The 27,809-nt window shown below is 42.9% G+C and overlaps 1 protein-coding gene across 4 annotated transcripts in view; it reads left to right on the top strand.

The window, feature by feature from the left end:
- Nucleotides 1–223: 223 nt before the first annotated feature.
- SLC39A8 (solute carrier family 39 member 8) overlaps nucleotides 224–27,809 on the top strand; it is a 41,441-nt gene continuing 13,855 nt past the window's right edge. The window contains exons 1-3 of one of the 4 annotated variants that reach the window (XR_008445029.1): nucleotides 224–526; nucleotides 843–1,281; nucleotides 20,131–20,299. Coding sequence is in view for 1 of the 4 variants with exons in the window: in XM_054029175.1 (XP_053885150.1) it covers nucleotides 1,048–1,281; nucleotides 20,131–20,299 (403 nt within the window). In the remaining 3 variants the exon portion in view is untranslated. The remainder of the gene's footprint in view (nucleotides 527–842; nucleotides 1,282–20,130; nucleotides 20,300–27,809) is intronic. The other 3 variants (XR_008445030.1, XR_008445031.1, XM_054029175.1) reach the window with 3 other exon arrangements.

The following is a 27,809-nucleotide window of genomic DNA, read 5'->3' as shown; positions in this document are numbered from 1 at the left end:
TGTGTACGGAGCATTCGCACAGAATTCATGCCCTGCACAATCATCCCTCAACATTCCATTGGCTTTATCAGCTGTGGTGTTCCCTCTTTTATCTCTAACTTCAACCCTAGCTGGAAAGCGACACAGTCGGTCGTGTGGGAGAGAGACGCACCTCTGAGGAGCGAAGGGGAGGGAGTTTTTTGGTCTCGGGTGGGAGAACTAGCTCCACTTCTCCTTGCCTGCCAAGCCTGACCGATAAATCAGTTATTTCCCAACCGAGGCTAAAGTTCAGCCACATGTTGCTAGGTAGTATGCGGGGCGGCTACACAGGGAACAGGAGTTATTGTCTAACCCAGCTCACGTCGGCAGCTCTCTGGCTGGAGGAAGCAAAAGGCCAAAGCTACTAAGCTGCACGACCGATCTTTAACCCCGGAGCCAGTGCAAGGGCCGGACGACGTACCCGTGCGGGGTGGTGGAATTGCAACACGTGCCCCTCCTCTAGCCTTTATCTGGGCAGAGGCAGGGCTGTAAAGGAGGCAGAGGGCAGGTGAGGACGGTGTCACACTGTGTGTGACAGAGGGAAGGCAAGACACGGGGGGGGGGGGACGTGAATGGGGAGCGAGTTTTTAAGGAGGCTAAAATATTCCTCCTCGGAGCAGTTTTGGGGGGAAGCGGCTTCCCGCTGAGCGCGCTGGCCATTCCAGGACGCCGCGTGCTCCTGCTGGGCTCGCAGCGGAGCCTCGCCCGGGTCTGGCTCCTTGGGGCGAAAGACACCGCACGGGGGGTGCCCGCGGGGAACTACGCGCAGGCTGCCCTGGGCTCCGCGCTGCCTTATCGCCCCGTCTCTTGTGCTCTCTCATCAGGCGCGCCGAGGCGTTGTTGGGCTGCCGCATCGCTTCTTCCTTCCCGAAGCGCGGAGGCTGCAGCCGGCCCCTACCCGCCTCCCGCCGGGCCTGAGAGAGACGCCGCGAGGGTGTTGGCGAGCGTGGGGAAGCTGCGGGAGCAGAGCCGGGACAGAGCGCGTGGGAAGCGGCGCGGAGCCAGCGGCGAACAGCTCTGTGCGCCGAGATGCCCCGGGTGGCGGCCCTAGTGCTGGCAGCTGTCGCGGCGTTCAGTCCGCTGGCCGCGGGTGCGCGGGGCGGTCCCGCGGCAGCGGGGGGCTTCGCCGAGGACGTGCTGAGCCTGTTCGGGGAGAACCGCAGCCTCTCGGCCGCCCAGCTCACCCACCTGCTGCAGACGCTGGGAGCCGCGCAGGAGCAGGGGGCGGCGCTGCCGGGACAGCACCACCTGCACCACAACGAGGTACTGCGCGCCAGCGGAGAGCTCAGGGTTGCTTCAGGGGGAGCCTAGGCACCACGGTGATGGGGGAGACCTGAAACAGGCCCCGTGAGAATTCACGCTGATGGGGCCGTTGACACCCGCGGCTGATCTCCCACCCATTTTATTTCTTTGCCATTGCAGGTACATATAGGCAGGTTAGGTAGAAATAAAATAAAACCACATCAAAATCTCGGTTCTGTGATCAGCATAACTGTGCAGTTCTTCTTGCTAGGGGAATTCAAGGCAGGAAAGTTTTAACCATGTGTGGCAAATGGTACTTCTAGCTAAGTGCTGAAAGACAGGTGAGTTAGGGTAAGATACAGATATAAATATAGAGAGGTGGAAATATTGATGTAAATATCTAGATGGTTTATAAAGTGCTTTGTGAGCAATTTAATGGAAAAGTATCCAAAATGTGTACATGTTCCATATCACAGGTGTACATAAGATGCTATTCAAAAGGATCCATTTAATTTTGAAAATATTTTCTTTTTCTTTTTAATTTTTGTAATAAGCTAATAGAAACAGACCCTTAAAATCAATCTGTATAGCTACATCTTTCAAACTAATTGCCACAAGTTCTTCCATAGTAAGTGACATTAAGTTTTATTTGTCTGAAGCTCATTGCAGCTGTATTTTCCCACGACATTGTGTCTGGTTATATCCTCTGCCCGGGTGTGGGGGGTGACAGACCATAGGTCTGTTGCAATATTGGACACTTACTTCATGCAGTGTACTTACAAAAGTTATTCATACAGAGGAACCAGATTAAAGTGAAACTGTTTATAGTGAAGGACAGAAACCATGACTATTACCGGTGAATTTTTGTATGCAAGTTCTGATATATTCTGTATATAGGATCAAATCCTGAGGTTGCTTACTCAGTCCAGAAGCAGGAAAGCTTCCTAGATAATAGCAGCAGCGCTACAGACAAAAGTCAATGGGTGTTTTTAGGGTCAAATCCTACCAAACTGAGTAAACAGAACCTTAGGATTTGGCCTATAGTGAAGCTGTCCTGTGTGTGTGTGTGTGGGGGGGGGGGGAATTACTTGATTTTTAAAAGATCCACTGTATAGAGATCCTTTTTCAGAATTCATCCTATCTTTTCTTTCTTACAGAGTGGAGCTTAACTGTTTGTTTACATCAGATAATAAATCTGTTAATATTCTGGCAAGATGCCATAGGGATATATGTGGTGGTCTAGGAAAATAACTTTTTTCCCCTCTAAGTCCAGCTATACACAACTCAGATCTCTTCCTCCTTAGACTTTGCCTTTAAAGTCACCTTAGTTTCAGTTTTCTATAAACTTTCATGGTTAATATCTCAGAATATCTTTAATTGAGGTGGTGAAGGGGAATCTTGAGGGCTGGCAAGAACCCCTTGTTATAAAACTGCCACCAATTTGAAGGTTGGGTTACAATAACTTTACTGTATAACCCCTCTCTGGATACAGTTGAGCCATCCCTGTCAGGGATGACTTATAAGTATACTTCAGAAGAGCAGATCTTTTGCTTATTGTATGAACCTGACTGAGTTAAATGTGTGTGTAAAAATTAAAAAAGCCTCAGGTTAGAGACTTCCCATATCTCCTTATAAAGGCTGCAGTTCTGCCATTCTTACTCATGTTGAGTAGATGCTTACTCTGCAATTAGCCTAATTGAAAACAAGGTAGTACTCATTATAAGAGGGATAGAATTGGGCCCAAGGTCTTCACTTCTCCCAACCTATTTCAAATTTCACAAGGTGAACACTGTACCAGTATGCTTTGTATATTTTTAAAGGAAGAAAGTGTGACTGTTTCCAGTTAAGTGCACTAAACGGAATTCTGCAGTTTTGGTTCTGGTTGTGAAAATGCTTTCTTTAAAAAAGAGAAGAAATAACTGGATTCCCCATTCCTCCAGCCTTTTCCTCCACAGTTGCATGGCACAGGGTACTAGGGGAAAAATTTGTGTTGTCCTTTTTTAAAATATCTGCACTCCTGCACATCTATCATAAGTCAAAGCTTAGCTGGAAAGACTAATGCTGCTTCTACATTCTGTTTGGTGAAAGTCTGTTTTAATGAGAGGAAGCCATGTTGCGTAGGTTGGGTTCTGTATTTGATTTAGATAAGAAAATTCTGGACATACTTTGGAGTGTATTTATTATTCTGTTGAGCAGTTAGCAGTATCTGTTCTTTGTATTACAGTTTTTCCAATCCAATAGACCCCCTCAGTATATGTGCATTCAGTTGTTGTTTCACACCAGTCTCCGGAAGCCTGTTGTCAGGTGTCCTCACAAATATATACTTATGCTTGACAACTCAGGCATTTGTACAAAGTGTGCTGATTGCATGTGTGACTGAAGAACCACGGGATGGCAACTCGCAGAGGTTGCTGGGGTATAGAGGTGTCTCCTGGGTTCACCAAAAGAATGTTATGTAACGTCTCTGTTGAAAGCCTGTGTCACATTAGACATAATAACCATTGTGAGATGTCTCTGGAGAATGTGTGAGGAGTTGTGTTTTTATTTTTTATATAATATATACACACACACACACACACACACAACTCCTCACACATTCTTATATAAAAATAAAAACACACAACTCCACACATTCTTCTTACACATTCTGTCTGTCATTAAAAACCAGTCACTCAAAGGTACCTAGTCTTGAGACAAACTCTTCCAGACAGGGAATGGGAGACACTTATCTCTAAGGGGGGTGATAGTGCATTGTATGTCATACAGTAGGAGTTTATTGTATGCAGTGTAGTTGTCGCCACCTGGGTTCCAGGATATTAGAGACAGGTAGGTGAGGTAATATCTCTTTTATTGCACCAACTTCTTGGGGAGAGACCATATTTCTCAGACCTGAAGAAAAACTCTGTGTGCTTTGAAAAGTCTCTCTCACCAAAAGAAATTGGTCCAATAAAAGTTATTACCTCATGCAGCTTCTCTCTCTGATAGAAGTCTATTAGCATTCTAAGTAAAATGCTAACAAAGAGCTGATGAGACCTGAGTGTGAAATTAATAGGAAGAGGTAAACGGAGGGGAACCCGATCTTGAGGTGAACATCAGAGGTCTGTTCTTGTATATTTAGGGGTGCAAAGACACCCTGGCATCTTTCTCCTAGGGAGTAAAGGACAGCAAATCTGCATCTGGAAAAAGGGATCTCAACCAGGCTTGGTTGAAAACAGTGAAGAGAAGTTTGGGTGAGAAACCCTTTTAGATGGGAGGATAACTTGTGAGTGAAATTTAGACTTTAGAATGCATGTGGTTGTTTTATATGTAATCATTTGTTCCCATCTCTCTCGCTGGCTTTTATTTGAATCTCTATTCTGTCTTAAATGAATTTCTTTTTGTTTTATAATTGAACTCCAGTGCTGTGCATAATACAGGAGCTCGGAGCCGGCCTTAGGGAAAATGGCACCCTGGGTGAACTTGCATTTTGGTGCCCCTGGCCTCCATGGGTGTGGAACCCCCATTGCCCCTGGTCCTCCATGGGCTCCCCAGGCTCTCCACCCTGTCTTCCCCCCCTAACCCCTGCACTGTGCCCCCTTTGCCCCAATGCCTGCTCCCCCTGCTGTACCCTGAATCCCTACACCCTTTCACTCTCAACCTCTGCCCCCTTCTGCACCCCAACCCCTGCACTCCCCTCCTATGCCCCAATCCCTGTACCCCTTCACTCCTACCCCCTGCACCTCCCTCCTGAGCCCCTAACCCCTGCACTGTGCCTCCTGTGCCTCTAACCATTTCATCCCCCTCCTGCACCCACATTGGGAAACTGACCTGGATGCACAAAGCAGCTGGCATTGTTGCTTGCTCCCCCACTGGACTGCTGCTCCTCTGCCCCCCGTGCAGCTCTAGGGGGTTGGGGGGGGGGGAGGGAGTAAGGAGCAATGTCAGGGCTTCCTGCAGCCAGGTCACTTTCCCTAAGGGCTGTGTAAGGGGAGGGCAGGAGAGCAGCAGCTGCTGATGCCTCAGCACAGCCCAGGTGGGGAAGTGACCTGGCTGCAGGGAGCCCTGGTGTGTGTTGGGGGGACTGTGAAGGGGTGTGTGTGCGTGTTGAGGGGAGTGTGTCTGTGCCTGAGTGAGTGTGCTGTCTCCTTAAGAAAGTATTCAGGGTCAGGAGCCTGAACTAGGTTTATTCAGACACTAGCAGCTCTCGCAGCCAGAGAGGCAGCTGCACACACACATTTCCCCCTGTGCTGTAACCCCAGCTTAGTGGAAATCAGGTACATGGGTGGGAGGAGAGGGACACCCCACCATAAGCCTCCTGGCTCCCTCCATAGAGCAGACAGGAGGACACTCCCAGTGTGGAGTAGCCAGGCGTGACTCCAGGGATGAAGGGAGGGCGGGCTAGGGGACACGAACAGCATTGGTTGCATACGTGGAGCACGGTGGAGGAGTCACCTGGCTCCGATGGCTAGTTGTCTCTCTCCCTGCCCCACGCTGCTACTCTCCTGTCTGTCCTACTGCCTCCATCAGCCCAGCTGGCCTCTCGGTAGGGTGACCAGACGTCCTGATAAAATCGGGACTGTCCCGATTTTTAAGTCAGGTGTTGTGGTAGTTTTTGTTTTTGTTTTTTGTTTTTTTGCTCCACCCGCAGTCCGCCCCGTGTCCCGATATTTTCTTCCTCTCATCTGGTCACCCTACCTCTCGGCAGAAGGTCAGGTGGGAATCCAAACCCTGCGCATGATGCCCTCTTGGTGGGCCGCTATGGGCTGGGGCCCGTATAGCCCACCCCAAAGGCTGGCCCTGACAGCGGTTTATGGTGAAACGGGCAAACTGAGACACACTGTTCCTTTGGGAACACAGTATGTGGGTATTTCCAATGTATATCCAGTGACCAGGGGTTGGGTGCTACAAGAAGACACATTAAAGGGATTTGGAAGCTGGGTTACATCTGTTGTCAATCTGCAATGCACAGACAGGACTGGTATCGCCCAGAGGAGAGTGATTTGAATGGGTCACAGGCTGCTCCTGTTATGGAGTTAACACTCAGCTAGTACAGGCAAGATTCCCTCATGCTGGAGGCAGGTGGTAACAAGGTGACTCTTATTTTTTTCATTTGACTGATCTTTAGATATTAATACAAAATAACATTTTCAGTATAACATACAAAGTACAAAATTAAACCACACCTAATCTTATCTCGTAAGGTTCATAGTAATATGATTGTTCAGATATAAGTGTTGGAGGACTAAAATACAGGCTGTCTTTACAAGCCTTTATAGCAGTGGTCTCTAATCTTTTCACGCACAAGATCACTTTTTGAATTTTAAGTGCAACCCAAATTACCCTGTCCCTTCCTTGAGGCCCTGCCCTGCTCACTCCATCCCCCCCTCCCTCTGTAGCTCATTCTCCCCCACCCTCACTCACTTTCACCAGGCTGGGACAGGGGATTGGGGTGAAGGAGGGGGTGAGGGGTGCAAGCTCTGGGAGGGAGTTTGGGTGCAGGAGGGGGGCTCCCAGCTGGGACAGAGTGTTGAGGTGCAGGAGGGGGTATGAGGTGTTGGCTCCAGGAGGGGGCTCAGGGCTGGGGCAGGGAGTTGGGGTGCAGGAGGGGGTTCAGGGTGCTGGCTCTGGGAGGGGGTTGGGGCGCAGGAGAGGTGCGGGCTCTGGCTGGCACTTACCTCAGGTGGCTCCTGGTCAGCAGCACAGCGGGGCTAAGGCAGGCTCTGTGCCTGCCCTGGCCCCATGCTGCTCCTGGAAACTGCTATCATACCCCTGTGGCCAGGGCCGGCTTTAGGCCAATTCGGCTCAATCGGGCCCTGCGCCTAAGAGGGCCCCGCAGCTGTCTACCCCGCCCCCAGCTCACCTCCTCATCCTCCCCTCCCCTGAACGCTCTGCCCTCCTGTTCCTCCCCTGCTTCCCGCGAATCAGATATTTGTGGGAATTCTGAAAAGAAGCAGGGGCAGGCGGGCAGCAGCAGGTAAGCTGGGGGGGGGGGTGCGAGGAGGGCTCCGGGGAGGCGTGGCGCAGCCCAGTCGGGCCCCAGCCAAGCACTCCCAGCCCCGGCCCGAGCGGCTTGGGCCCCAGGGCACCAGCCCTGGCGCCGGCCGAGCACCCTCGGGCCCCGGCCGAGCGGCTCTGGCTCCAGCCCAGCCCGGCCCTGGTTCCACCCGAGCACCCCCGGCCCCGCCCTGTGACTCCGGCCCCAGCTGAGCACCCCTGGCCCGAGCGGCTCCAGCCCTGGCGGCTCTGGCTCGGGCCCCGGGGCGCCGTCCCTGTCCCTGGCCGAGCGACTCTGGCCCAGCCCTGGCCGAGCAGTGCCGGCTGAGCACCCCCGGCCGCTCCGGCCCAGACCCAAACCCCGCGACCACGGGGGGCGGGGCTTGCCAGCAGCAAGCCCCATCCCCAGGAATTGGGCCCTGTTCTTGCTAAGGCCGGCCCTGCCTGTGGCCCCTGGAGGGGGGGCATGTGACTACGCACTGCCCCTCTCTTCAGGCACTGCCCCTGCAACTCCCATTGGCTGCAGTTCCCCGTTCCTGGCCAATGGGAGCTGCGGGGGCAGTATTTGCAGGCAGGCGCAGCGCGTGGAGACTCCTCCGCCTCAGAGACACATTGGTCGCTTCCTGGAGTGGCATGGGGCCAGGGCAGGCAGGGAGCCTACCTTAGCCCTGCTGCACCACCAGACTTCTAGTGGCCAGAGATCGCGATCAAGTGTCAGAGGCTCCAGGATTGAGCAGTCGATTGCCAACTACTAGTTGGTGACCTCTGCTTTGTATTAACAAGAGTGCTTGCAAAGAAGTTGGACAGTGGGCGAAGAAAACTTGGTAACATCATCCCTTAAAATTACAAATGGGAGAATCAGTAGATGTGAGAATTGTATTTCAAATGCTGGGTTTGATTTTATAGATTGACTCTATCTATCATAGCTAAATGTTTTATAAAGAAAAAGAACATAGTAAAACCAGATGAAGCATTTGAAGATTGTAACAATATGATATGTTCAAAGTTTTTAAATAATAATGTCAGTTAGGTTTCTTTAGGAACAAGTAGTTTCTAACTAGAGATGGGCAAACATGATTCTGGGATGTATTAACAGGTGTGTTGTGAGCAAGACATGAGAAGTCATGGGTTTGTTTAGTTGGGAAAAGAGAAGACTGAGAGGGGACATGATAGCAGTTTTCAGGTATTTAAAAGGGTGTCATAAGGAGGAGGGAGAAAACTTGTTCACCTTAGCCTCTAAGGATAGAACCAGAAGCAATGGGTTTAAACTGCAGCAAGGGAGGTCTAGGTTGGACATTAGGAAAAAGTTCCTAACTGTCAGGGTGGTTAAACACTGGAACAAATTGCCTAGGGAGGTTGTGGAATCTCCATCTCTGGAGATATTTAAGAGTAGGTTAGATAAATGTCTATCAGGGATGGTCTAGACAGTATTTGGTCCTGCCATGCAGGCAGGGGACTGGACTCTATGACCTCTTGAGGTCCCTTCCCGTCCTAGAATCTATGAATCTATAATAGGAACCTACTATTCGGATTCCTTCAAATTTCAGTGGTTTGGATTAAAAGGAAGCTGGATATGAACTTATCTAATTTTTTGTGGGGGGGGGGGTGTAACACTAAAACCTAATTTTTGTAGTCTGTCTTTACTTGTAAACTTTTGCTTCCTGTAAGATATAGTCAGGGTGAACATCTGTATCTTCTAAGGCAGAACGATGCCTGTTGCCTCAGCCTTCTGACCATCCCTTCAGGTTATCTTGGCAGTGTAGGGAGGGGCAGTATGCATACAACTTTGATATGCAGTTGCATCCTGCATCTTACGCTTCATGTTTTCTGTATGGCTCAGGCCTTGGTGAATGTGGGCACTGATGGGCTCTTCCCCTCTGTAGGCCAGCAATTTACACACCCTACTGTGTTCCACTCAAGTGTATAGTGTGTTATGTAGGAGGTTAGACTAGATGATCACAGGCTCTGGCCTTAGAATATAGGAATCTGAGTGCTGAATCCCTTGTCTTTTCTACACCTGCAATTTACTCAATCCACAGCCTCTGTAGGAGCCGTGTGCCCCAATTTACCACCATCACCTCAGAGCAATGCTCTCCTTAGAGGTGTCTATAGTAAAACCAAATTGAAGTTTATTCAACTAAGCTTGAATTAAAGATTAAATAAAAGCAAGTAAAAGGATTGGAAACACCAGGTTGCAGATATAAGACAAATATAAAAGGCAATCTAGAGGCTATGCTTATTAACAACTTACTTCACTGTCTAATAAGGTATTTTTCACCCAAAGGTTAGTCCTTACAGCACTTGTCCAGTCCAGAGAGCTGGGATGCACTTTTCATGAGACACTCCTGCTGGCAGACTGTTGCCTTCATAATGGATGACACTTGGGCACTCTTCCTTTCTCTTATACAGTCCTTGACATTTGTGTTTGTCAGCACTCAAGTCTGCAACTGCTTGGGACTGTAAACACAGTGCTGGCTGAATTGACAGATGTGAGCTGTTTTCAGTGTTGAGTGAGTCAGGTCTGAGACCAACACCACTTCAAGTGACAAGTTCTACCTCCCCCAGTTCAGGAAACCCATACTTACCATGATGCTCAGCTACGTTTTTAGCTTTTGATAGAGACTATACGTGACCCTCTGTGGTGAAATATCAAGGAGATGGTTGGACACAGATGTAATATACTTCCAGGACATGCCTGGGCATATCTTGGCATGTCTTTGTCACACCCCACTCCAGCATCCAATTCTCCTTTTTGCATGGGAACTAGGCTGGTTCCACTGTCTGGGGAAAACACTTCACCTATTGAGGAGAAAACTCAATTTATCCCTAAGTTAGTTGCTGGGGAAAAATGTTAATTTGCCTTTGTGTGTTTCTTCTATCCCAAATCTTAGGCTAAGTTTAAAAAAAAATATCAGATGGCCATGTAGTACATGTGTCCTTTGCAGCCCCTAGTGCACTACCCATTTCTCTGTTCAGCATTCATTTGGGTTGACAGCTGAAGTTAGCAGCATTTCAAGTGAGAACATCTGTAAAGCCCGGTGCTACCACAAGTGATGGTACTACCACTTATTACTACTGCTGGAAATACTGACTCAGCTTAGTGATTTACATAGGAGATACACCTTTGTTATGTTTGGTGTGTAAGAACCAATCTTTGTAGAGGGAGAGGAGCAGAGAGAGAGAGGTGAAAGTTGCTGTTAATGTTATGAAATGCTGTTAGTCAGAAATGTAGCAACTTTGTTTGTTTGGTTTGTTTTTAAATCTTTTTGGAAATATCCACCTAATATTAGACTTTTTTTTTTTTACTGGCATGAATGATAAAATGTGGTTAGATGCCATCTTACTTTTAACTTATTAAGATATAAGATCATGATGTAAGGAAAGCCTCTGTAGAAGCATACCAACTTCATTTTGTGTACAAACATTAGGGTTTTTTCCTCTTGAATTTTCATGGTTCATAACCAGGTCCCTGAAACCTGGGACGTTCAGGGGGTCCGATTCAGATTTTGGTAGGGAGGGCAACTTTAACCATGATTCCAGGGGCTACTTATACACCTGAAAACTCTAGTTTTATTATCGGGGGGGGGGAGGACCTTAAACATTGCTGACAGGAGCACGGTGTCTAATTCCTATATAAAGAGAGAACATTTAAATAAATATTAGACCCATTCAGCTCTAATACTAGCATGTTCTAACATCTTGTGTCAAGTTACTTAAGGGACACTAGTTAGGGTTAAAATTTTAAACCTATATTCCTGCTTTTGAATATAACAATTGTAGAAAAATCCAGATTACTTTCTATCATTTAGGCTACTTACTTTTTGCAGTTCACCAAGCTTGGAAGAGATCATTTAACTTTTGCAAACATCCTACCAAGGCAAAGCCCCATGAGTTTATACTGCACCTACCTGGGGCTCTAGGGCTGTTGCCATACTACAAATAAGAGACTAGAAACTGACTTTCAAGTCACTTTCACAGTATTGCCAACCCAAAATGTTCAAAAATCTTGAGTCAGGCTTACCAAAAATCATGAGATTATGTAAAAATAAGAGACTTGGCATTATTTTTATTTGCCTTCTACTTTTTGAGCCTTTAGGGTGCACTGGGGTCACATTTTGAAGCTTTTTGCCGTAGCCACAAGGACTAGAAACTGTTCTTTTTGTTTTTTGTTTTTGTTTTGTTTTTTTAAGAATGAAGGCTGAAATCATCACATATCCACTTGACTTCAAGAGCTGAGGCTTTAAGGAAAACTAATTATCATGAGACTCATGACAAAATCATGAGAGTTGGCAACACTGCCCACTTGTGTTTAAAGGCTAGTTACTTTCCAGAAGGCTCTTAAACACAACACTATAGTGATTGAGAGTTGCAGTTCTCACAGGATACTATTTAAAACCAAACACCAAGAAAATTCCACATTTTAAAGTTGAGAAAAAAAATTGAGTCTTCTGAGGTATATCAGGGTCACTGCAAGCAGGAAAGAAAAAGAAAGAGGCATAGGAGCTCTTGAAAAAGGGTTGGAGGATCAAATCTTCCAGTCTTTAGTCAAGTAAAACTTCTGTTGCCATCAGCACTTCCATGCATAGAATATCAGGGTTGGAAGGGACCTCAGGAGATCTAGTCTAACCCCCTGTTTAAAGCAGGACAAATCCCCAGACTTTGTTTTTTTTTAATCTCAGTTCCCTAAATGGCCCCCACAAGGATTGAACTCACAACCCTGGGTTTAGCAGGCCAATGCTCAAACTACTGAGCTATCCCTCAATAACTATATACTTCATACTTAAATATTTGAGCCGTCTTATCCAGGGCTACACATTTTATATGCATTGGCTCAGGGACTACGTTTTCTGGCATATTTTGAACAGTGTTGAGCATAGAGAGAGTGCCCAGTGAATAATACAAATCATGATGATAATAATAGTCAACTTTATGGACTCTGTGGATGCAATTTTTCTTTGTTCTGAAATTGGCCTGGATACAGCTGAAACTCTTAAGAATTTGAGGCATAAACACAACTGATACTCATCTCATTCCTTCCTATTTTCAAACTCAGAAAAAAAAGACAAAACAAAATGGTTTTCAGTTACAATGTAAAATTGCACAGCAGCCATTGCTCTATAACCCAGTATGAGGTAGAACCTGCCACCCCTTGGGAGTGAAGTGATCTCTCATCTGACTCTCATTCTCTCTCTTTATCCTTCCCGACCTCTGTGCTGCTTTTCATGCTGTCAATCACAACCTCCTTCCCAATCTCCTGGGACCATTTGCTGGTGTCTCAGAGAACTGGTTTTGCTCCATCTATCAGACTTCTCCTTTTTTGCCACATGCAGCAGTGAGATAGCCTTCAGACACCTGGGTTGTACTCCCCCCCCCCCCCCCCCCCCCAGGGACTTCCTGTATTGCCTCAGGCCAGTGCCTTAAGGACAGAGTTTCAAAGGTTTTTAGGCACCCAAAGATGCAGCTAGTGGAGTTTACAAAGCACCTAACCTTCTAAGCGCTTTTGAAAAATCTCACTAGTGCCTGAATACCTTTCAAAATCCAGCCCTTAGTCTCGCTCTGCCTCAATGCCCCATTTGTACAATGGGGATAACAGCACTGCTCTACCTCACTGAGGGCTGTGAGGAGAAATAGATTAAACATAGTGAGGCAGTCAGATGCAACAGAGATGGGCTACATGCTATCCCTTCCTTTGGTTTTGGCTCTTTCTTTTCACTTATCCCTTTCACATCTCCCTCTTTTCTGAATGTAACCTTGGCCGTACTTGTTCTGAGTCCCCTACATTCTGACTTCAATCCCCCGCCCACCCCCACAGAGGGATTCCTGTTTTCCAGGCTCATCTAAGGACATCCAGATCCTTATTTTAATTACCATCTCTTTCTTATCTTAATCATCCTGCCTCTGTTTAGAAACACAATACTGACTCCCTGCCCCAGGGGCATAAGCTGGGAGCAGTGCCTCTCCTCTGCAGAACTCACATTCCACACTCAGGCTGTGCTGCAGTTAAGAGCTTCATCTGGGGGTAGGATGTGTGCCATGAGCAAACTTCCTGTATGAAACTCGGGGGGAGGGAGGGAGAAGCCCCCCAACCGAAGTGGTGCCCCTGGGGATGTTCAGTTATTAGTCTTCAGAGCTAACAGCTTATGGAAGTGAATGGGGGCAGTTCTTTTTAGAGCTGTTGTTTTAGCCTATCTGACAGCAGATTCAGAAAGCCAACACTGCATTTGAAATGTTTTCTTTGCAATCAAAAAGGCTAGATGCTTAGGCCATTCCCCCCCTCAAAGATGTGTCTTGCTGTTAGCAGAAAAACTCACACGTTACAGATGCAGGATTAGATAAAACAGGAACATGTTAATTCAGGTTTAATACACAGGTGTAGGCTTCCTGCTTACAGTGCTGGATAGCTGCCCAGAAGGAACTGCTTTAATTTCAAAGTGGGTATGTGGGAAAGTCACGGAAGGGTCATCCTCTAAGAGAGACATATGCCCTAAAGAATACACACATAGAGACTTAAATAAGAGTAGGTTAGTATTTTTCCATTTAAGTGAATTTTAATGTTGAAAAGAAACTTTTTGCTTTGGTTCAACAAACCTCAACAAAACACTTTGCTTCAGGAATGTCATTATGTTTCAACATTTAAAAAAGTTGATTTGGAACTTTCTGCCTTGAGAAAAATGTAAATATATTGACTTTTTATCCCTATTCGGGATGGAAACAAAATTTCAAAATATCAGAATTTCCTGAAGAATGGAAGTTTTGATTGTTAACTCAGCTGTAACTCTCATTTCAGTCCCTGCTCTTGGCTGCTCAGTTTAAGAGAACTTGATTTTTGAGAGGTGCTGGGTGTACACAGCCCTCAGCCACATCAGTTGGAGTTGTGGATGCTCAGTACCTCTGCAAATTAGGCCAAAAGATTTTCAAGTTGGGCACTCGGCAACTAAGGCACCCAAAATTAGTAGGCACTTTTTAAAAAGTTGGCCTTAATTTTTAAACGCAAGGAATGTTAAATTACGCAGGCGCCTATAGGGCTGCCAGAGGAGTGCTGGAATAGTATTCTATCCCATTCTGACTCAGTTGAGATTTTATAAAATCATACTGCAGGCTACCCAGAATAGTGTGTAGGGTTATCATGTACCACACTGGGACAAATCTGGTCATGGCTAGCATAGGTTCAACAATAGTATAGACAGATATCAAAGAGGTAGCCATGTTAGTCTGTATCCACAAAAACAACAAGGAATCCAGTGGCACCTTAAAGACTAACAGATTTATTTGGGCATAAGCTTTCATGGGTAAAAACCCCCACTTCTTCAGATGCATGGAATGAAAATTACAGATACAGGCATAAATATATATACTGGCACATGAAGAAAAGGGAGTTATCTTACAAGTGGAGAACCAGTGTTGACAAGGGCAATTCAGTCAGGGTGGATGTGGTCCACTCCCAATAATTGATGAGGAGGTGTTAATACCAAGAGAGGGAAAATTGCTTTTGTAGTGAGCCAGCCACTCCCAGTCCCTATTCAAGCCCAAATTAATGGTGTTAAGTTTGCAAATGAATTGTAGCTCTGCAGTTTCTCTTTGAAGTCTATTTTTGAAGTATTTTTTGTTGAAGGAATGGCTACTTTTAAATCGGTTATTGAATGTCCAGGGAGATTGAAGTGTTCTCCTGATGGCTTTTGTATGTTACCATTCCTGATGTCTGATTTGTGTCCATTTATTCTTTTACGTAGGGACTGTCAAGTTTGGCCAATGTACATGGCAGAAGGGCATTGCTGGCACATGAAGGCATATATTACATTGGTAGATGTGCAGGTGAATAAGCCCCTGATGGTGTGGCTGATATGGTTGGGTCCTCTGATGGTGTTGCTAGAGTAGATATGGGGATAGAGTAGGCCAGGGGTTTCTTACAGGGATTGGTTCCTGGGTTAGGGTTTCTGCAGTGTGGTGTTTAGTTGCTGGTGAACATTTGCTTCAGGTCGGGGGGCTGTTTGCTTCAGGTGGGGGGGCTGTCTGACCCCTGACTGAATTGGCCTTGTCAACACTAGTTCTCCACTTGTAAGAACTCCCTTTTCTTCATGCGCCAGTATATTTATGCCTGTATCTATAATTTTCACTTCATGCATCTGAAGAAGTGGGGTTTTTTACCCACGAAAGCTTATGCCCAAATAAATCTGTTAGTATAGACAGAATCCTCACTAACATGCTTCTGATCAGGTATAGGCTTTTTCAGAAAGTCCATTTCAATAGATATGGAAATATTGCCTCTCTTCTAAAACTGTTAAATGCAGTCATTCAAAAAGTGATGTCCAAAGAATATATAACTGAAGCATAATGAAAAGCTGTATATTACTGATAATTACATTTGTAGTGTAGTTTAGAATCCAGGTATGAAATATATAGAAGGTCTATATTAAACAATCTTAAAAAGCAACCTTCATATAATTATTTGAACCCAAATATGAAGAAAATAAAAGTTTTGATTAGTTGGTGTAAATGTTTGTTGACAGCTATCTCCACCCCCGTCTGACAATTTCTTTAAATGGTATTCGTTTGATCCCATCACCAAGATTTAAGAGTTTGGGTGTTACATCATCGTTATTTTCAATAGTGGAGAGAGATCTTCAGTCCGTTGATAAGGCTACGACATCTTTTTAATGACTTTCAGAATATCACTAGGACTGAGACATTTGCTCCGCAAGAAGGATTTGGAATCCTTGATAAATTCTTTCATGTTTTCAAAATTATTGCATTTTATTTATGATGTCCCTGCTTGAATTATTTCTAATTACAATAGAACCTCAGAGTTATGAACACCTTGGGAATGGACGTTGTTTGTAACTCTGAAATGTTTGTAACTCTGAACAAAATGTTATGGTTGTTCTTTCAAAAGTTTACAGGTGAACATTGACTTAATACAGCTTTGAAACTTTACTATGCAGAAGAAAAATGCTTTATTTTTTTTAATAGTTTACATTTAACATAGTACAGTACTGTATTTGCTTTTTTGTTTTTGTTTTGTCTCTGCTACTGCCTGATTGTATACTTCTGGTTCCTAATGAGGTGTGTGGTTGACTGGTCAGTTCGTAACTCTGATATTCATAATTCTGAGGTTCTACTGTAATAAATAATAATAATACTTCGCACTTATATGGAGATCTTACCCAAGCTCTTGGCGCAAATCAATGGCAAAATCAAAGACTCTGGTGTCCTGACTCAGTCCTGTGCTCCTAACACTAAACTAAAGTATCTTTTTTTAAAGAAATCTGTTTTCAAGGATGTTACTCATACAAAATTCATTAGCTTACATTTATACAATAACTTGGTTGTCTCAGCATATTTATCCACCCAAGACAAATCTGGAGTCTTGCAGTGTGCAAACAAGGGTGGTCCCATTTCAAGGTTTCCAAAAGGTTTAATCCTTTTTTATTATGTAAATGAATTCGTATAAGTTGTGTTAGATCATTGATGTCTGTAGGAATTATTAACAAGAGTGAAGTGGATGCACAGGGCACCAAACAGGATGGATGGGGATAGATAGAGCAATCATGAGCAACTATAATGTGTATTTGTTTCTCTCTTTAAAAAAAACAAATAAAAACTCTCCTACTTATATCTCCCCCTTACATTTAAATTAGCCACTGGCCAAAGGCATTGTTTGTTTTTTTTTAATCACATGTAACCAGAGTTCCAAGCCTTAATCTTACTAACTTATAACAAGGCTTGGAAGAATTTGATTTTTTTTTTTTAAATGATTTCAACCGATAATATCAATGTTTAATTTAAGCATTTTTTCAATTTTTATTAATTTAAATTTTCACTGTTGTGGGGGAGGGGGAGACAATAATTAAATGACAGATGTTGAGATTCAATAAGTTAGAGCTTTACAACTGATAAAATACAAATTGTCAACATCATGTCAAAATACACAAACCTCAAACTCTTACATCAAACTCTGAGTTCTTTAAGCAACATTTTTCTTATTGCCCTTCTATAAATTTCAATTATCAATGGAAATTTTTTTATCTGTTTTTGTGTATGTGGTGAAATCGATGTTTACCAAACATTTAATCCTTCCTACTTAGAGCATCTCCTTAATAATGTCCCTAGGTACTGTGTCACTGTGACAAACAGTATGCTTCAATTAGCAAGTTTCCCTTGAAGGGAAATCTGAAAGCTTTCATTTCGTTAGGGAAACTTCCTGCTAAAATTCATGACTTCATAACGGTTATTAAGTAGTTTAGTTTCACTATTACTATAAGGATGCCCTTAAAGCAGTTTGTAGAGCTAGAAAGATTCACCTGCTGTCCTAAGTAACATGACATGATGTGCTTTCTGTGGAGATTGCTATAATACTTCAAGCCAGTGGTTATCCATCATTTTAGTTCTGTGTTCCTCTTAATGGATACCTACTCTCCCAAACCCGAATGCTCTCCTGCTTGGTTCTCCAAATGCTTTATGCTGCAGACCTCCAAAAAGGGCTTTGTAGTCCATTAGTGGGCGTAGACCATAGTTTGAGAACCACTACTTTATACTGAAACTCTCCTCTCTGACATGTTGTAGATACTTGTTATATATTTTGCACTCTTTTAGCCTGTGGAGTGCACACTAGAAACCTGGAGCCAGTGCAGACTACAGAATAGAGAGATTCACTCTAAAAAGCTTGAACCATAGGGAACATGTAAACAGCAAGCCTGGGTTTATAGACTTGGGATCATGCTACAGCACTACAAACAGTATAGACGTTCAGGCTCGGGCTGGAATGTGGGCTCTGAAGCCTGAGGATGAAGGTGGGTTTCAAAGCCCAAACTGCAACACCTACCCAGATGTTTTTAGCGCTGGAGCAGGAGCCCAAGTTTGTTGACCTAAGCTCTGAGACTCGCTGCTGTGGGCTGTGTAGATGTACTGTGAATGACCACATACAATATTGTCTGATCATGTACAATAATTCCATTGAGATGAGTGAGAACATCAAAAGTAAGACCAGGCATTAAAATGCTAAGGCAGAACTCTTTAATGTCACTGAATTGTGGTTGTTATAACCATGGAAACTAGGATGTTAACACTGACTGAGAAGAAAACTTGCTGTCCTACAAAACCCAGACAAACTTGTTTCCAAGGCTAATTTTCTGACATAATTATGATTAAAACTATGAATAGTTTTAAGTACAGTTTGTTTATTTTTTTCCATGGGGCAATACTTGATTGATTTGTCATAATAATAATTAATAAAGTCTACACAACCAGCAAACTTTGTTTTACTTTCTTAAAATACAGTCTGTTAAATGCATTGGCAGAAAGTCATTTTAGAAGACTAATTTTAGGCCCCAATTCAAGAAAGTTCTTAAGCATGTCCTTAAGTCACCCCCTACCCCCCCCCCCCCCGGTCCCATTAAGGAGAACACCTAAAGCATTTGTTTAAGATTGTGCTTAAGCCTCAGTGACTTCAATAAGATTTGTGCTTAAGCGCATGCTTAAGTGTTGTCCTCAGTAAGGATGCTTTCCTTAATTGGGTTATTAGGTGTGATGGGCAAAAATATTGTGGATGTACTTCTGCTGAAGTATGAGACTTTCACCAGGACTGAATTTGGTCTGAGGGTTTCATTGCTGCAAGTTTAATCAGAAATAGTCACATTCCAGTTGTGTGTACAAGTCTTTCACCTTTTTGAATACTATTGGCCAAATGCCTTGCTAGTGTAAATGAATGCAGCATTACTGAAGTAAATGATTAGGACCAGCTCCAATTTACCCCAGCAGAAAATCTGGCCCATTATCTTAAGTTATTCTAGCAATGCCCTGTTAACCTGAAGACTCATTATTTCATTCTGTAGTTGTTGTGGTTTGAGCAGAGAATTAAACAAAATTATTTGACAGGAGCAAGGGAATGACCCTTAATATATATTTCCTAAAATGCCTCTAAGCCCCAACACTGAGACATTCTAGGTTGACTATTATTCAAAGCTTGTATGGAAAGAACACTTGACTTCACCTGTTGTCTCACGACTTGTCCTTGGTATGTGAAAACTTTTTGTTTTCATGTGTATACTCCAGTGAAGAACTACTTCACATATTGGTCATTATAGAAAAATGTGTGAATAAAAAGGGCTTATAAATTATTTGTGTACTGTCAAACAATTCACATCTGTGCAGCTTAAATCAAGATTTCTGTCTATTAGCTGTATGTTGAAAAGAATTCCTGGCTTGACATACTAAAGCAAAATATATGCATGCTAGCACAGGAGCTACTGGCTTGTCCTAAGCTAAGGGGCTAATGAGCAAGAGGTACTTGTCTTAATGGAATGTTGTTTTTTTTAAAGTAAATGTATTCTGATTTTGTTCTGTAACAGTCAGTGCTGTGAAATGGATTTAAAAAAAACATTGGATACAACGTACAGTAGGTCCACTTAGGACAGTCTAATTCAAGTTTATCGAAACAAATAAAACAGCATGTGTTTTGAAATATTTATTTATGTGAATAACAGTTGCTGAAGTAACTATCATTTGTTGCTTTGTTGTCATTGAGATTTTAATGGTATCCTAAATATTTTTAGATTTAATTATTTAGTTGTTAGACTAGTTTTATATACTGTGAGCCAGTATTTTCAATGTTATTTCAAGCTATGGGCTAACTGGTCATAAATACACAGACTTCAAGATTTTCAAAAGCACCTAGGTGAATTAGAAACAAGTTCCATTGATTTATAATGTGAATTGTGGTTTCAAGTCACACAGTCATGGTGTTTTCATGCACAAATTAGGAATGTGCAAAGTATGCTACTTGGAAAATCCCGCCCTGTATTTTCACTGCATAACAATCATGGTTTTTAGTGTAGCATTTATTTGTCATCTGTCACCTCTTAATTTCATGTCATCTTAATAATCTTTATTCATTTTTTTCAGTGCATGTCTGGTGAGGACATCTTTTCACTTCATGGTTTTCCAAACAACAGCCAGATAACAAATTCCAGCTTCTCTGCAATATGTCCAGCTGTCTTACAACAGCTGATTTTTCACCCTTGTGATAGTTCATCAAAGCACAAGAACAAATCTAAACCGACTCCTTCAGAAGGTAGCTAATATTCTTTCATTCATAATGGAACAGGAGTAGGATTTGCTGAGATGAATTGTGTCCATTTTGTTTCCGCTTAATTTATGGATACTTTCAGAGGAAACTGCAAGAAACCCTCCTGTAGGCAATTATGAAATAGCCTGCACATAGAGGGAAGTTTCTTCTTCCTAACCATCTCTGTTAGAGGGTGGCTTATGCACTAAAGCATATGAGCCATTTCACTGATAACTCTCTGAAGCAGAAGATGGCCTTGGTGACTGCAGGGAGAAATCCTACTTTACAGGGTGAATATTAAATGTGTTGCATTTTAGATGGGCAGCTCCCATTAAGATTTACAGGAGTCGATATTTGAATTGTCATTTGCAGATGGGGTCAGGGAAACAAAGCTATTTTAAGGGAGTCAGTGGGTATCCTTCCCAGGGAAATTTTCTGTATCTGTCCCTTTCCTATTCCTGCTTTTGTGCCTTCTTCCATGCTGCCCACTGTGCATGGAATGTCTCTTCAAGCCTGTTCTTAAATCCCTTTTTTCTGACTCTAAAATTAATAATTATAATACATAGAAATGTAAGGGGGAAGGAAATAAGTGCAAAACCAGCTATCCTAATGGAATCAACTGTGGCCTCTGATCCTGACATAGCAAAAGCAATGTGATGTTTCCAGAATACTTAATGGCCTCTCTTTTAAAAGGGCTTAGCACCTGCAACTCCACATCAGTGAGCAGGTGTGCATTAGCTTTGAAAAGCAGAACATCTGTGTCTGCAGAATTGAGGCCGAGATGTGTAAATGTCTTACCGAGTAAGGGTGTGATCTTAGTGTTATCCTTATCTTTCCTCTTCCTCCTTTTGTGTCTGTTGATAACCCTCATTGTTGTATTCAGACTGTAAGGTCTTCAGAGTAAGAGCCTATATCCTGTTCTGTTAGGCACCTAGCACACTTTTCATCTCTTAAAAATAACAAACACTGATTGAGAGAGAGAAGCCAGAACATTTTCACAATAGTTTCTGTGGCAGCACCTGTGTTGAACTTCTATGGAAGAAAATTCCATCTTCTCTTAAGCAGCCAATGAACTTACAACTAGTCCTAGGCGTTACCATGGTGTTAGTGCAAAATAATGTGTAGTGCTATGCAGTAATTTGTTGTTCTTGTAGGCTTTTATGCTGTGCTGAACACTAGTATCATTGCTGATAGTAATTTTGATGGCATTAGTAGCTATTTAATAGAATTTAGAATGAGGAAGCTTTCCCAATCAAATCATCATAATTTATGAGTCCAAGGCAGAGGCAGGTATGCTGTTAACCATAGGCTAGGTCTACACTACCCACCTGAATCGGCGGGTAGAAATCGATCTCTCGGGGATCGAATTATCGCGTCTCGTTGGGACGCAACAATCGATCCCCGAATCGACGCTCTTACACCACCAGTGGAGGTGGGAGTAAGTGCCGTCGAAGGGGAGCCGCGGAGGTCGATTTTTGCCACCGTCCTCACAGCGGGGTAAGTCAGCTCAGATAGGTCAAATTCAGCTATGCTATTCGCGTAGCTGAATTTGAGTATCTTAAATCGACCCACCCTCCCCCTCTTAGTGAAGACCTGCCCATAGAGCTCATTGTTAGTTTCTTTCTTTGGCTCAGATTTCTTGCAAGTTGAAACAAAAGCCAAACCAACAAAGGTCAATCCTTTTAAAGTTTGGGTGCCTAAATCCATATGAAAGCACCTAAATGAATTCTCTGTTTTTCAGTGGTGCTGATCACCCACAATTCCCGTTACTCTTGTGACCTCTTTGAAATCAGGCCACTTATTCTGGTGCTTAAGTGCCGACGTAGGCACCCAAGTTTGAAAGAGTTTACAAAGTGTCCATACTTTGCTTAGATGAGGTCCATTCTGACAACTTGCCAGGAGTCCCAAATCTGGTCCTAATTTATGAGGTAGAATGGATTGCAGCCTTAATGTAGGAAACTGCATGTCCTAACATGCATGCTGGTGGTCTTGGCTCAAGATGGAGCATTGCATGCGGAGACCAGCAGATTCTGTGTGCCATGCCTCCATACTAAACCTGAGGTCAGTTATGAGAGAGACATAACAATGGGAGTTTTATTTGGCCCCCGGGCCACGCTTTAACTAACCCTGGATCTTATTGCTATCACTGTTTGTTTCTAGGTTTTAAAAGAATGAGTAGAAGAGCCCCAACTTTTTTGTTCTTGTTAGATTTCTTATTTTGTAATTTTTGTTATTGGCTTACCACAACTGTTGCCATTGGGTGTGACATTCATTACTCTGACCCAATAGAATGCTGCCCATTTTATGAGACGTTTCCATTTGAGTGGCCCTTTAAGGGAGAACCTTTCCTTTACTTCTCTTCTTAAAATCATGTGAACTAACCATATGAGTTCAATTCTGGCCATTCAGACTGCTGTGGCTCACCATCTTAAAAGCTGCTATTATTCAATGCTGTCTACGAAAACATTGTAGGAACGTCTGTGCAGATTTGCAGTAGAACTTGCAAATTTAATGGTGGGAGAAGTCAAAAAGACTTTTCCATAAGCATTTGCTAGATTTCAATCTCTTCTTTCTACCTGTAGGAATATATTTGATCACTTTGCTTTTTTTTTTTTTTTTTTTTTTTTTAATACCAGTGGCTCACGCTGACAGTGTTCCTTTGGGTTCTGTGGCTAACTTTCATCTTACTCTTTTCATTTATTTTTCTTCCTGCATGAAATAATGAACAATAATGCAACAGGGTATTTTTTGCCCACTTAACCCCTTCTAATCTGTCTACACCGAAAAGTAATTGCTTTAGAAAGAACATTTACTTTTGCAGAATTGTACACATTTTGAGATTTTTCATTACCTTTTGCACAAAATTCTGCATATTGGCTTTCCTGAAATTCATCAGTTATTATTATTATTTTTTTTTTTCCAGACGTTCTTCTCCAACCCCATATCAAGTCTGTTCTGGCATTCCTTGCATACCCAAAACATCCAGTGAGCTCAATGGGAGTTCTGAGCGTGCAAGGAATGCTGGATCAGGCCAATGGTAGTGTTTATCAATAGACCTATAACAGTATTTATTAATGTTGTTAATATATACTATTAAATATATGTAATTCTGAATTACAGGTGCTTTGTAGGGGTGCTATAAAAGAAAATAAATAAAATGAACATTTGGCTAATGCTGCTTAGGACTTCATTAAATCCATGATCTCCATTTACCATGACTTTTCATCTTAGTTATAATGCAATTAACAAAACAAGCTTAATTTTAAATATGGAAAGGATATTAATTTTTTTAACACTTACTTAAAAAGTAAACCCATTGCATCTTATAATCCTAGATTGTGAGCACTGTGAGGCTGCGACTATCTTTGTGATATTTTTCATACTACGACTAGCACAATGGGACCCTGGTCAGTCTTCTAGATGCTACCATAATATAAATAATAATAAACACACACAAAGCTGGAGCAAAGAATAATTCAAATCAACAAAATATTGACATAAAATAGTGGCATTATTGAAATAACCAAATCATTTTTTCTCCTACCGTGACCAAGGGCAGAGGTAAATGTAAATATTTAGTCAAAATTATATTGGATTTTCTACTTGTCAGAGTCTGAGGACAGGCTTTTTTTCCGTACTTGGAAAATGTTGCCTCTTTTTCTGGCTGTTAGACAATGTTACTGAACTGCATTATTTAATAATAAATAAACTATATTCCATACACAGTAGGATCTCCGATATCCTGATACGGGCCATTAAGTATCTAGACAGAGAGCAGAGGAAGTATATTATTTTGCAGTGTGGGTTAAGTAGCCTGTACATTTAAAGCATGACCCATAATTGACCTGTATGCTGTTGTGACCATCTCTCTTTTTTTGACTGCCAACTCGTCAAGTGTCCAGTGACCAGATAAGAGAGGCCCCTGCGAACTACAGAAAATCTTCAGGGGCCTCCTACCCTACCCTGTATTACAGGGGCCTGAAATACAGAACATTTTAGAAGCCCAAATATTTTTTTAAATTCCAAAATTCATTACAAAGCCTGTAACTCAGTAGTTACTAAGAATGAAAATGCTGCTTTGGAAACCGAGAAAATGCTAAAAGGCAGCATGTAACACACACCTATTTTCCATATGGGTTGTATGCTTAATAAATAGTACTGCACATATAGCTATTTGATAATACACTATGGGCAAAATCATGTTCTTGCCTCTTTGAGGAGTAATGGTGGTGGGAGGGGAGCTGCAGAACTACATCAGCCAACAGGTGATGCTTTGAGGCATTCTGCCTGTCCAAGCAGGGCTGGCACTTCCATTTAGGAGACCTAGGCAGTCGCCTAGGGCACCAGGATTTGGGGGGGGGCGACAATTCGGTGGCGGGGGGGTCCTTCCGCGCTCTGGGTCTTTGGCGGCAATTCTGCAGTGGGTCCTTCACTCGCTCTGGGACCCACAGCCGAGGTGCCCCGGAGACCGGGAGCACGGAAGGACCCCCCCACCGCAGAATTGCTGCCGATGACCGGGAGCGCGGAAGGACCCCTGCCTAAGGCGCCAAAAACCCCGGCGCCACTCCTGTGTCCAAGGCATCATATGCAGCCCCCTCCCTTGCTTCTTCAGAGCAGATCTGTACACTCTGCACCAGCTGATAACCACAGATAACCATTTGCCTTTTCAGATATGCAGATAGTCCATTAAATACATTCCTAGAATCTGCTTGTTAGAGGGAGAAGAGTCCCTTCTTAACTTACTAAAGTCAGGTGGTGAAGTATAAAAGAGCTAGGGTCCTAAGATTTTAGTTGCTGTCTTCCCTAGCTCAGTGGTTCTCAACCTGCAGACGCCTGGGAGGCCGCAAAGCATGGCTAAGATTTCCAAAGGGGTCCCCACCAGCATTTGAAATTTTTAAGGGGTGCACAAATGAAAAAAAAGTTGAATCACTGCTCTCGCTGACTGGTTGGATTATGTTTTCAGGCAGGGAGCTCAGGATATTCTAGCTGTTGCCCTTTGTCTCCCATGATGCCAATGGGAAGTTTGCAGCCAACAGATGGCATAAACTTCTCTCCTTGACTGACTTCAGTTATACATTGGTTAGCCATGGAGGGAGCCACGCCTACAGAAGATTAAAAAATTGGTGACTGGAAAAAGGCCTAATCCTATCCAGGCTGCCACCCACAATCATATAGGACAGAATCAGAACAACTCATGCACGGTTACTATAACTGGAGTGTTGAAGGACCTGAGAATTGGGAGTTAGAACATGGGGGAAAGATTATTGTGTGAATTCTCTACCTTTGCCTTCCACAGCATGCTGAAGTTTGGTGCTCTAGGGCTGTTTGTTTGGGGGCTCTCCTGGTAGACTGACTTCCTCTATATAGGATGGCCTGCTACAGTATAAAACCAGAACTGGCAATTTTCCAGGGCTTGAGTAACATAAAAGGCCAAGGATAGTTTAAGCTAGATCAAGTTCTAATAATAAATATACTTTTACATATCTGACTCTGGAAAATACAATGAAAACAAAATATTTTCAGCAGTGTTGCTAAATCTTGCAATTTTATCATGAGTTTTTTAGTAATTGGTATTCTTCTTGAAGCACCAGCTCTTGATAACATGTGATTATGTGAGAAACTCAGTTCATTCTTTCTTTCCCTCCCTTGTAAGTTTCTAGCTCTCATGGTTGCAGAGGAAAAACTTGAAAATGCGACATGCAACACAAGTGAACCCTAAACATCCAGATAACAGTCACTAAAAACACTTTTTTTTTTTTTTTTTTTTTTTTTAAATCTCCTGTTTTTTTTCAGCATCTCAGGAACATTTGGCAGTATTTCTTATGTTCTTGCTGCTTTTATTAAATCAATGATGGACATAATTTCATCTCCTGTATTAAGTTTCCTAATAAAGAACAATTAACTATCCACTGAACACTCACCTTGTTTGAGCAGAGCAAACATAAGATAATAAATAAAATCATGAAACAATACTTCATTCCAGTATCAAAAGATTAGGACATAGAAATGTGGGGCCAGAATTTCAAAAAAGGTCATCCATCTTGTTAAATTCTAGAGAAAAGGTGGGCAAGGTAATATCTTTTATTGGACAAACTTTGGTTGTTGAAAGAGACGAGATTTCAAGCTCTTCCTCTGGGAAACCAACTCAGAGTGTCACAGCTAAATACAAAGTGGAACAGACTGTCTAGTATAAATAATTAACGCTTTTCAAGGGACCATTCTCTCTCACCAACAGAGGTTAGTGCAATAAACTATTACCTCGTCCACCTTCTCTTTCTAGTACCCTGGGACCAATACGGCTACTCCAACAACATTGTTTACACCAATATATTCGGTTATTCTGAGAGAGTATGAGTGCCATTATGAATGCATGATCATTCTTACTAGAGAATCTTCTACAGTCAGCACATTTCTAGCAATCTGGCATTAACCTAATTTTCTTATTATATTTTCTGACCTCAGTTTTTCTGCTGTCTTTCTACATTGACTTGTAGGTATTAATATGTATCCTGTTTTTTGCTGTCAAAATGGATAGTATTAAATTAAAAACAATCATAATTTTAAAATGTTTGTCCTAATTTAATGTGTCTTGATCATTGTTCTTGACCCAGTTTCTTTTAGACCTGAAAACAGGTTTTAATTAATTTTTTTAAAAAATTTGCTTTAAACTATTTGTAGTGCACAGGCTAATGGAGGGGAGCTGACCATATACAAAATGAAAAGGCAGTTTTATAATGATCCTAAATAGTAAAAGCAAAAGTTGTGTGGATTGTGGTAATTACAGAACCCAAATGTATGTTTGTTTATTTTTAGTACAGATAAAAATCAAAGCTTTAGTTAATATTGATTTAGGCTTTTAAATTGTTTGCATAAGGTTTCACTTTCCTCTCATAACATCATGTACATTCCTTTCCCTTTGAAAATCTGGACACTGACACCACATAGGCAAAATAAACTCAATTCAGCCTGGTGCAAGTCCAGTGCAGTGAGGGATTCGGCTCCGTATTAGGGCTGACAATTAATCACAGTGGTCAGGAATGGCAAACCGCCTGTGGACTGTCAACGTAAACAAAACGTCTCGTGGCCCGCCAGTGGATTACCCTTATGGGCTGAGTGCTGAAGGTCGCCGACCCCTGGCCTACGCTAAGTCATCTTTGCATCACTCCAGCAGTGCAAAGAAGAACTCAAAGCAGCTTTTATACTGTACAGTTTTCTGGATTATCCAGCTGCTCTCATATAGTCCAACATAATGTTGACTGTGATTATTGTTTGTGGATGATTTTATGGTAGAATTAGCAGTTTATATGGAAAACTATCAGGGGCGTAGCCATGTTTGTTGGATCTGTAAAAAGCAAGAGAGAGTCCTGTGGCACCTTATAGACTAACAGATGTATTGGAGCATAAGCTTTCGTGGGTGAATACGTCTGACGAAGTGGGTATTCACCCACGAAAGCTTATGCTCTAATACATCTGTTAGTCTATAAGGTGCCACAGGACTCTGTTGCCCTTTATATAG

This window comes from Malaclemys terrapin, chromosome 5 (genome assembly GCF_027887155.1).
Source record: "Malaclemys terrapin pileata isolate rMalTer1 chromosome 5, rMalTer1.hap1, whole genome shotgun sequence".
Lineage (NCBI taxonomy): Eukaryota > Metazoa > Chordata > Testudines > Emydidae > Malaclemys > Malaclemys terrapin.
The sequence above is the reverse complement of the archived record's forward strand: the minus strand, read 5'-3'. Positions and strand labels throughout refer to the sequence as shown.